We start from the raw sequence: 11,037 nt of genomic DNA, 5'->3' as shown, positions 1-11,037 counted from the left end.
AACTAACATTCCTGGTTGTGCGCACCAGTTTATTCTAATTTGATACGTGAAAAATGGCATTATCTTTCATTCCTTTGATTATAGGTGATTGTTTTATGCTTACCAGGCAGTTACATGTGTTGTGAGTTGGCTCTACTCAGTCCATTTTACTTTAAAGTGTTGGCTTTTTTCATATTGATCTGTAAGAGCACCTAATTTAGTTAGTTATTTGGGGGCATATATTGCAACTATTTTTATCTAACTTGGTGTGGTGTTTTGCAAAGTTTTAGTTTATTGGAGCTTTAGTATAGGCTGCGATGTAAACAGCTGACTTCTTTCCACTGACAGGCAATTGATTGAATTGCTTATCTTTTATTAGTGGAAAGGAAGAAACCTTTCTGATCTCTTAATTCAAGAGAAGTGATTTACTTGAGAGTTCACCTATCAGCCTTTCATAGGGTGGATACTATGAATGTCCAGGAGTCCTGCAGGTTAGGAAGAGAAAAACTGGGCTCCTTTGGAGGACTTGAGCTGAGATATTGGAACAGATCACAACTGTATCATGAAGGAAAAAGACAGCCTAATGGAGAAAAACCAAGAATCGAACATAGGGGATTGACAAGAATAGAATGTGCCTAGCTGGCATGTTTTTCACTGGCCTCAGGGCATTGGTGAGTTGCAGCTGTGGGCTATTAATGGAAGCTGAGAAATTAGGACAGAAGGGAAAAGTCAGTAAAGGGAAAGAACTAGATAACACTAGTTTGACTTTCTTATTGCCTAACAGGAAGACAGAGACCCAGGAAGTAGAATCTCTAGCTTCTGGGAAAGAGGGCCCTTTCAAGGGGCAATGTAAGATAAGAATCTCTGCACAAGAATTAGTGGTGGAGATTCCCATGAATCCATTAAGAGTAAACTTGGACTCTATTTGTAGTATTTAGGTCTCAGAACTAAGGAGTTTGATGTGTTTCAGTAGAGCAGAGATTTCCGTGTTGGCTTTGGGATGTATGGAAGGCGTGAGGATTAAAATCATAGCTAATTTTCCTGTGTAATGAAAGTTGGGTGTATGAATATGTATGAATATTCATGAGTTCCACCTAGTCCTGGTTAAAGGAGGCAGCCCAATTTGGTATTTTGACTGCATCTGCAGGATGAGGGGATTGTAATCAAAAACTACTTGGCAAGGGCAGAACAGGGTTACCCATCCTCTGTCATTCATGGAAAGAGGATATTTTATCTGGCAGAGTGAGCAGCCAAAGGCATGCTCAAATAGGTCTTTAAAATAAGAACCACTGCTACATGTATTATATAGCAGTGCTGTCAGTGAACAGTAGGGTAGAATGTTGGGAATGAAGAACAAATACAAACTTAAGTGTCCCAACAAAAGGAAGCAGGCACAGCTAGATTGGCTTCTGGAACAGAAGGAACAAGGTGAAAACAGTGGTAGGTGATGGCTCCTTAATTTTACTGATAGCCTACTGTGAACCAGGTATGGTGTGAGGGAAGCAGATCGTTCTGCCTTCAGGTTATTTACAGTCCAGTAAATTCTTTATTTTTACTTTCTAGGAACACAAATAACTGTAGTATCACTTGGGAAAGGGAAAGGGTCTAGAGGGGTAATAGGGAGACTGGGAGTTGGGTGTTGGGTCCAAGTGGGGAGGGGAAGAATGACTAAGATGGGTACCAGGCCAGCAAAAGAAAAATCAGAGCTAGGTAAAGCAGGTATTGCAACAAGAGAAGTTGGCTCCCATTGTCAAGAGGTGACAGGTTAGCCTGCTTCTGAAGAGGTGGCCTTGTCTGTTACGACCCACTGTAAACAGTCAAACAAGGGGCACCACATCCTGGGTATAGACAAACGCTGAAGCTGCTGAGATTCAAGAAACCATGTGTGGCGGTGCTGAGCAGCACCTAAATAGAGTAGAATAGGGATGTGAGGAAGGAACTTACTAAGCTTTTCAAAGAAAGCCTGAAAGAATTGTATTAAATCTGGAATGGCAGGAAGCATAAAGAATTAAACATGAACAAGCAGAGCAAATGTTCATCACTTGAGTTCCTAGAGCTCTGAGGGACATTTGGTAAACCAAAGCTGTCTCAGTGCCAGTGTTTGGTTTGGGATCAGGCTGGGGTGTAGGCCCTGGGCTTGACAGGGATTTAAGAAGGTTTCTTGGACTTTTCATCCTGTTACTTTGGAAAGGGTACTATTAGCATTTTGAAAAGACTTCCCTTACCAGCTTAGCAGAAGGGCTTACAGTGAAGGGATAGAAGCAGTGATGGGGTGGGGAAGGTGACAAGCCAGTGGCCACAGCTTTAAGTGAATACAACATGTATCATGTTTCAAGTTCATGCTGGGAAAAAGAATTACCTCCTAGGCTCAGTTCAGCATCAGTTCTGTCTTCCTGAGGAAGGAAAAGCAGGATGCCTTGGGGAGAAAGGGTTGACATAAGTGCAACCATTAGACCCTGAGATAGCCCTGATCCTGAAGGCAACAGCTGCTACAGCAGAAAGAAGAGGAAACAAGGTGACAGAAAGCCTTTGGCCCACTCCTTTCCAAAACATTGGATTTCAGAGAGGGGAAGCTGTTTGCCCAAGGTCATATTGCGGGTTTACAGGAACTTTCCACCAGTAAGTTGTTCTTGATTCACTGAAAGAGGGTGAAGACAAAATAAAACAATAGGAAAACTAGCAAAAAGGTGTATTTGTACAGGCTTTCACAAATAAGAACAGTCATGACCATTTGGGAGCCCTTGTAATACTGATGTTCACCACGATCTTTTACATCCTCCTCTGTAAAACTGGGTTGATCTGTTTTGAAGACTCATTGTAATTCTTACTGGTGGATCCGTAATTTAGACCTGTGCCCTCCTATATGTGACTAATTACAATCAAAATTCACTTCTCAGTCATACTAGACATTCCAAAGTGGTCAATAGCCAATGTGGTTCATATCAACTGCAGCGAACAGTAAGGAAATGTAGAGAACATTTCTGCCTTAGGCCTATTGGATGCTTCTGATCTAGGTGTATGACTTGGTATGGAGTAGCAGCTTTATAAAGCTTGGATTCTTAGCCAGAGCCTTGGTTTCCATTCTATCATTTCCCTTTACTGGCCAACCTGGCAAAGAAAGTTGTGGGAACCCAGACTGGAGTCTCTAGGTACACACGGTGTACCATTGAATCTTGGATAACACAAGTTTGAACTGTGTGGGTCTACCTAGGTGGATTTTCTTCAATAAATACGGTACTATAAATCTTTTTCCTTACGATTTTCTTAACATTTTTTTTCTCTAGCTTCAAGAATACAGTATATAAAATACATCTACAAAATAAGTGTTTATGTTACCAGTAAGAGTGGTCAAAAAGCGAACAATGGTTAACTTTCTGAGGAGTCACGAGTTATGCAGATTTAAGCCTGTGCCCCTAACCCTCACATTGTTCAAGGGTTAACTGTAGTCCTAAGGCTCTGGAGAAGGCAAGACAGGCATCTGGGTTACAGCCCACAAACCGTGGGCTTTTTGTTTGCCCTCTATTTGGAAACAGACCTGATAGCAGCACCCCAGAGGTGATGACCACTGGAGCAGTGTGGGCTGGGGATGAGAGACACATTGGGGGCTGGGAGCACATGGACTTTCCAAGCTTCGCCACTCACAGCATGAGGGAGCTGCACCCCACCTTTAACCGATCCAGAGTCAGCTTCTTATCACAGGAGAAGGTGAGTGGGTGAAGAGAACTTGAGGGGAAAATGGAAAGAGAGATGTGCTGAGGCTTTAGTTCTTCCAGAGGATCAGTTATAGGAGCTTCATGTGAAGGAAGATACTCTATGTTGGAGGGTAAGTATCCCTCATGGGTGGGAAGGTAGTCCACTGGGAGTACTGTCACAGGGCCAGCTAGGTGTCCTGGCTTTGAGTCAGGGCTCCTGCTCCCCAACATCTTGTACAGATCCACTAATCCTGTCTCTGCTATGAGAGCTTTGGGAGGTGGTAGGCTTGAGGCACTATATCCTGTGTCTTCCTCAGAGGTATAGTGACCTTGGATTTCTTGTCCCTTGTCTGGCCAGTTGGGGTGATGAGGATGTCTGAAGACTGGGGTCACTTGATGCAGGACTTCACTGATGACCAGAGGCTCAGGTTCTTCAGGAGTGGGCCAGTCTGTCAGGAGCCTGTCCAAGGGTAGCTGCATCTTCTCCTGAGAAAGGGGAGGAACAGGCTAATAATACAGCTCTGTTACAGAAGTATCCTTTGACAACTGACTTCAGGGTTCTGAAAGGCCTTGCAGCCTGCATCGCCTGATTGGTTCTAGGTGGGACATCGTGGGACCTTGACTTTGTGGCAGGAGTGAAACAGTTAACATCTTCGGGGAGCAGACAGGAGCCATGGACTTCTCAACCCCCTGCCAATGAGTGATTACCTACCAAACTTAACCTTCAACCAGACTATTTCTGAGGAGTCCAACTGCACTAGCTATTTCTTAGGATAGGGAGCATGGTGGGTGCAAAGGGAAGGCTGAGCTTGCCTCCGTCTGGGGGAGGAGGCAGGGAGGACTTTAAAAGTCACACTAGAGCTGAATCTTGAGAGAGAGACTTTCCAGGTAGGAAAGTGATGGGCAAGGAGGACTGGTCTATTCTGGAACATGCTAGTTCTCTCTTTTGACAGGTAAACGGAAGCTTTGGAAATACAAGTCACATGATGAAGAGAATTTTAAGGGATGCTAATGAGTTTGAGCTTTGACACAACTAAACGGTTCAGCGTAATAATCTCCTCAGTTCTGCTCTTAAGAAAGACCCTCTGGAGTAACTTTTGGAAAAATTTTTCATCTTTTTTTCCCCTATAGCTAATTTTTTCTACTCTTGGTCAGCATCACTTCAGTTACCAGTTCTTCAATGTCCAGTCTCTTTCCTTTCCAAACTTACTATAGGTTCCTGAGTCCTCCAGGTCCAACCACTCTGTTAACATTTCTCTTTCTGGGCTTCATTGGGCTCTACCTACCCCCTCAAAACTATCTTTCACACTGCTTGATCTTTTTAAAGCAGAGTTCCAAAGCCTTTAACAGCTCAGACTTACATAGTGAAGCTTCCCAGCCTGTAGTTTGGCAGTCAGGTTCCTGCACCTTCCTCTACCTCCCCATATTTCCATTCAAAAACTTTCAGGCACACCGTCCTGGTCTTACTAAGCACATTACTAAGCCACCAACACACTTGGGCTTCCACTGCTAGCCTCCCACCCTCCTGTTTTCTGCACCTTTTTCTGCTTGATGCCTTCCTCTTTCATGAAGGCCTTCTTTGTACATGATGTTTTATACGGTCAATTTTTTTTTTTTTTTGTTTTGTTTTGTTTTTTACATGTCCGTAAGCCATCTGCGAATAGAGATCTTTCATGCCTGAAGGGAAGAGTAGGATGACAGGGAAAACCCTGAGGACTACTCCCAACTCTGATATTCAATAGCCTGAGAAATCTCCATCAACCTCTCTGGCTTTTTGTTCCCTCATCTGTCAAATGCCAAGTTGTGCAAGAGTGGTTTTTGGTCTGGACTTGCTTCTGATGTCCCCTTCCTTTCCTTGAGCATGACAAGCATCCAAAAGTGAATGATGGTGAGGTCTCAGGACAGACTTCCACAAAGGACACTGACAAGCTAGAGGGTAAGTGCGTGTGTGGGGTTTTTTGGGGGGTGGGCGTGGGGGGAAGTGTTCTTTTCTGATGGTTACTCAAACTGGTCCTGGCACAACAGTCTGGCTTGGAAGATGGCCTTCAGCTCTGGGAAGCACAGCTGCCATTTTCTCTGCTTTGGCTGCCAAAGCACGGTTAACCCCAGATGTGGGAGGGACTATACAGGGTACAGAAATGGCTTATTTTTTTCCATAAGTGGGGCATTTGCTCTGCCTTCTTGAAGGCTTTGGCCATATTGGTAGAGCCTGCTCCTCAGAGTGTGTACAAAGCAGGCTCTCTGGGTAACATGTCCTAGGGCAAGTCCTCAGGTATCTCAAGGGCATTGTTTAGCTTCTACAGGCTCAAAATGGAGAACATCCTAGTGGTCACCTTTATGATTTGGCCTTTCCCTCCAGAGCTTAAAGACCTGTTTTTTAGCCACATCTTAAGAAGTAGTGCAGGGATCTAAGGCCTGAGAATTTTGTTGGAGGTGAAAGACTGTTGTGCTTCTGATGTCTGCCTCAGCCTCTAACGGGAGAGAAGGGTCTTTAGAAGCAGTCTGCCCACTTCAAGGGTCAAGTGACATGGGGTTCTGAGGCTGCCTCAAGGCCATCACCACAGATGCCAAGTTTAAGCTAAATTTTATTTTCTAATTTACTGGGGTTTTTTTGTTTTGCAAAAGACATATATATGCACATCTTTTTGTAATGAAAGAGAGACTCTGTAATGCAAATTAAGTGGCCCTCTTACCTCCAAGTCACTACCCAAAGCCAACCAACAGTATCAATTTCCTATGTAGGCTTCCCAGAAATATCCTATACATTGCTGGAGTTGAGTGTATATAAAATTTCTCTCTTTATACAAATGAAACCCACTTTAGACAGCTGTTACAAACTTTTTTTTTTTTTTTTTACCTTTAGGTGTCTTAGGGACTTTTAGACACATTATAGATCTCATTTTTTTTTTTTCAGTAGTTGCATAATATACTGTTTTATGGATGTACCCACATGTTTAACCTGCTCCCCTGGTGGCAGGTTCCATTATGCCCAATTTTTTGGCTTCTATTTATAATGCTACAATGAACTTCAGGCCTATGTATGGCAATTTCTTTTATCTTTTTCCTTGTTACTGTCTCTAACCCTTTGTATGTCTTTCTCAGCATTTCTTCTAGGTTTTTATGGGCCCTTCATAGGCCTTGTCTGCCTCTGTATCCCCTCATGCTCAAACAGGCAAACAGAGACCATGATGCCAAAGCTACAAGTTTGGGAGCCAGGTGTCCGGGACTGACCCAGAGCTGCTTCCCACTGTGCTATTTCAGGCTCTTAGGACTTGGGACTGTGGAATGTCAGCATTGGAAGACAGGGATCTTAAAGCTCAGCTGACTCAGCTCCTGGTACTTGAATCCCCTCTGACACTAGCATTGGTGTCCTTATTGAGTGCATGACCGTAGATCATTGCAAGATTGCCACCAAGTGAGGGCCCAGTGTGTGAATACCTCTTCAGTTAGTCTGTTCAGCTCAGAGGTGTTGACTACTAGAAATACTCCGCTCACCCTATGCTTAAAGATCTTTTAGAGCCTATAATACAAAGGCAGATGGCACATTCTACTTGCATGTGAATCCAGGATCCACCATTTTAGCTGACTAGCGTTAGGCAAGTTACTTAGTCCTCAGTGCCTCAGTTTTCTCATCTGAAAAATGGGCATAACAATAGTATAGCCTCATAAAGCTGTTGTATGGATTAGATTTTAATGCTTGAGAAAGGTTTTTTTAAGTGCCTGGCATATAAAAGTTATATATATATTATAGATATAACTCATTGTGCTTGGCTTTATTGCACTTTGCAGATACTGTGTTTTGTTTTGTTTTTTTACAAAATGAAGGTTTGTGGCAATCCTGCTTCAAAAAAGTCTACTGGCATAATATTTCCAACAGCATTTGCTCACTTTGTGTTTCTGTCATATTTTGGTAATTCTTGCAACATTTCAAACTTCTTCATTATTTGTTTTGGTGATTTGTGTTGAGTGATTATGACTTGCTGAAAGCTCAGATGAGGATTAGCATTTTTTAGTAATAAAGTGTTTTTAAATTAAGGTATATGCGTTATGTTTTTAGACAGTGCATTGCACACTTAATAGACTACAGTATAGTAAAAACATAACTTTACTAGGAAACCCAAAAAGTCATTTACCTTTATTGCAGTATTTGCTTTATTGTGGTTTGAAACCAAATCTGCAATAAATCTGGCATGTGCCTGTATATATAAACATGAATATATTATTTTTTTGAGAGACAGAGTGCATGTGGGCAAGTGGGGGAAGGGCAGAGGAAGAGAGAGAATCTCAGGGAGGCTCCATGCCCGGTGTGAGCCCGATACGGGGCTCGATCTCATGAATTTGAGTCATGACCTGAGCTGAAATCAAGAGTCAGTTACTTAACTGACTGAGCCACCCAGGCGCCCCTGAATATATTATTTAATAATATAGTTATATACTATATTATATATAATTATGTATCCTGTATATAATATATATAAAATAAATATATAATCATATGTGAACATATATAAAAGCTACTATTATTATTATTGTTCTTGTTAATGTAACTTAACAGAGACAAAATCCCTCAATAGTGAAAGGAGATGTCAAGTGTGAGTCTTTCCGGAAATAAAGTGAAGGATCTTTGCCTTGTATGATGCATGTGCTTTACATGGCATCTTACTCAATCCTCACAAACAGTATACATGGGAGATATTATCAATTCCTGTTTTACAGAGGATGAAACTTGGGCTCAGATCATCAGGCAGGTTGCCCAAGGGCCATCCACATGGTGAGTGGCGAGGTGGGTCTGCACCCAAACTTTATTTCAAAGGCACTAATTGCAGTGACCTCAATTCCCACGGAGACAGACACGGCTGAAACCTGCTCTTTCCCTGAGCAGTGGCTGGTACCACTACCTTCTGGCCTGAGGAAGGGTGTGGATGAGAGAATGCACTGCATAACTGAGGAGAAGAATCCTGGAGGAGAATGTCTAGCAGGTGTGAGAAATGGAGTGTGGGGCTGCAAGGTCCTGGGCAACGGGAGGAATATTGGCATCCTGCCTTTGTCTCATTAGCTCCCCTTAAATGCACAGTGTTGCTCCATGTCCAGATGCCTCCAACTCCCAGACCCCTCACCCAAGATGACCAGCTTGCCCCCCGTGAGCTGTTCTCACCACTTCGGGCTGTGCGGCAATGCCCTTCCCATCCTTTATTCTCCATTCTCCCATCTGCCAGCAGAGCAACCTCTCCTTTAAAACCTTCTCCTTGCACAATGGAATGACTGGCTTCCTGCCAACGCCAAAATAGTCTGAGCTCTATTTATCTGTTCAATGCTCAGGACAGGAAATGTCACAGTAAAGCTTCAGTTCTCTTAAATTTGGATGAGTCAGGCTAGTGCTCAGCAAATGGCAAAAATACTTGCTTTTTTATGTCTTTTGAAGAATTGAGGTGAGGAGGTGAGGAGGGAACCTATGGCATAGAGAGGAATGAAAAGCTATGGGTCTTGTAGTCTTTTGGGCATAAGCTTCAGAAAATTCCTGTGTATGGGAGTGTTGACTCAGTTGGTAACCTAGCACTAGGGGCTTCAGCTTATCCATAGGGACTAATAAGCACCTAAGTCTCCTGATAACTAATGGGAAACTTAGATCACTGGAATTCTATCAATTCACCACTAAGGCATTATAACCTTACCTCCACAGTGGGGTATTTCTTGGCCCAAGTACTATTGGCTGGGTCTGGAATTTCTTTACTACACCACTGAGGTCTGAGGGCTGAAAGGAGAACAAATACCCTATAGATAAAGAAAACAATGACATCTGGTTAAGCATGCACACACACAGTGGCATGGAAGCATCGGTTCTTAGTGCAGTGATTTCATGGTAGGAGTGTGCAAATGAATAAAATAAAAAAACACTGGAGAAAGATGATGCATCATCCAAGGCTAGACTAGTTTTCTCTGAAGTTCAGATAGATGATAGAGTCATGATGCAACCATTTGGAGTTTGCTAAATAAATTATGGAACTTTTACTCAGCAAATGTCTAGCTGTCACTGTCCAGCCATGCATTCATTCAACAAGCACCGACTGAACCCCTAATTATGTTGAGCACATGCCATATCCTGGGGATGAAAAAACAAACAAGAAGACATGGTTCCCACCTGTGGAGAACTTACTATTTAGTTTAAAATGTTTATAAAGAGTTTGTTATATGCTAACTAACTTGGATGTAAATCTAAAAAAAAAATTTTAAGGTTTGTAATAACGGGTAAAGTATCATGCTAAAAGGAAAAAAGGAAAACAAAAACAAAAACCACCACAACAAAGAACAAAACAGGAACAATAACAATGTTAAAAAAAAAATGCCTAGGAAAAAAATACCATATGGAAATATCCAAACCGTTAACCGTAGTTGTACTTGATGATCAGAAGAACTATGGGTCTTCTTTTTTCCTTTATCCTCTCTGGTTTTTTAAAAATACCTTAAAATGTGTTTATATTACTTTTATGACATGAAAGGAAAAAAGTCCTAAAAATGTTTCTAATAAATGCATGTGAGTTAAATGTTTTGATTATTTTTTAAAAATTCAAAGCGAATATGAAACATTTTTGAAGAATTGGCTTTAATAAGCTTTGATGTCTAATAAGAATGGAAAGCTTTCGGGATGTTTAGCCCTTTGAAGCAAGTGATGTGTCTCTGTGACTGGTTTCTCTCCGAACAACTGTGAGCAGAGGTACCTGTGACCCAGTACAGATCATGCAGATGAGGACAATGTCCAAGGGATGCCGAGCCACTAAAGCAGAAGACAACGGGGTCCCTAATGACTGTGTGGAGCATGGCTGCCAACCAACCTGGATGACTTACTTCAGGACTATTATGTGGGAGAGAAATAAACTATTTTTAAAGCCATATATCTGGGGGTGTTTGTTTTCTTTTAACAAAAAAAGCTTTCACCTTAACTGGTAATATTTCCCTGAAGAGGATGAATGTGATCCTACTTGATTCTATTTGAATTCAACTTTTTCAAAGTCTACCTAAAGAGAGCTCTGCTTTGAAGTATCTATCACATATGAGAGCTTCAATAAATGTAAAGCCTTTCAGATAAGTTCAATGGCTAGTAGAATGACTTTGAGCTAGTTTCATTTTGACCTCTTCTCTTACTTTACACAACATTTGAAGAAAACTCTTTATCGAATAACTCTAAAAAATTCTCTTTACAAAATAATGCCTAAAGAAATTGTAGAAAATAAATAGAACTAAAATCCCGTTATTCTATATCCTGGCAAACTACCATTCATTAATATTTTGGTGCATATCCTTGGGGTAGAGAGCGTTAATCACTACCCAATACTCCCTCATCCTCTTCCTTAGGAAAAGGACCCTGATT

At 41.8% G+C, this 11,037-nt stretch overlaps 1 protein-coding gene and 1 long non-coding RNA gene across 4 annotated transcripts in view; one reads left to right on the top strand and one right to left on the bottom strand.

The window, feature by feature from the left end:
- Positions 1-3,322: 3,322 nt before the first annotated feature.
- The window catches only part of IL12RB2 (interleukin 12 receptor subunit beta 2), a 78,017-nt gene continuing 70,302 nt past the window's right edge, over positions 3,323-11,037 (bottom strand). For 2 of the 3 annotated variants that reach the window (XM_045477786.1, XM_045477787.1), the window contains exons 15-16: positions 9,344-9,443; positions 3,323-4,157 (exon numbers count right to left, since the gene is read on the bottom strand). In XM_045477786.1, coding sequence (XP_045333742.1) covers positions 3,618-4,157; positions 9,344-9,443 — 640 coding nt within the window. In that variant the 3' untranslated portion in view covers positions 3,323-3,617. The remainder of the gene's footprint in view (positions 4,158-9,343; positions 9,444-11,037) is intronic. The other variant, XM_045477788.1, reaches the window with a different exon arrangement.
- Positions 4,136-7,710, top strand: LOC123598038. Its single transcript, XR_006712355.1, has 3 exons — positions 4,136-4,456; positions 4,500-5,607; positions 6,774-7,710. It is a non-coding gene; the product is annotated as an uncharacterized LOC123598038 (long non-coding RNA).

The sequence above is a fragment of the Leopardus geoffroyi genome, chromosome C1 (genome assembly GCF_018350155.1).
Source record: "Leopardus geoffroyi isolate Oge1 chromosome C1, O.geoffroyi_Oge1_pat1.0, whole genome shotgun sequence".
Lineage (NCBI taxonomy): Eukaryota > Metazoa > Chordata > Mammalia > Carnivora > Felidae > Leopardus > Leopardus geoffroyi.
This window is presented reverse-complemented; position numbering and strand designations above follow the sequence as displayed.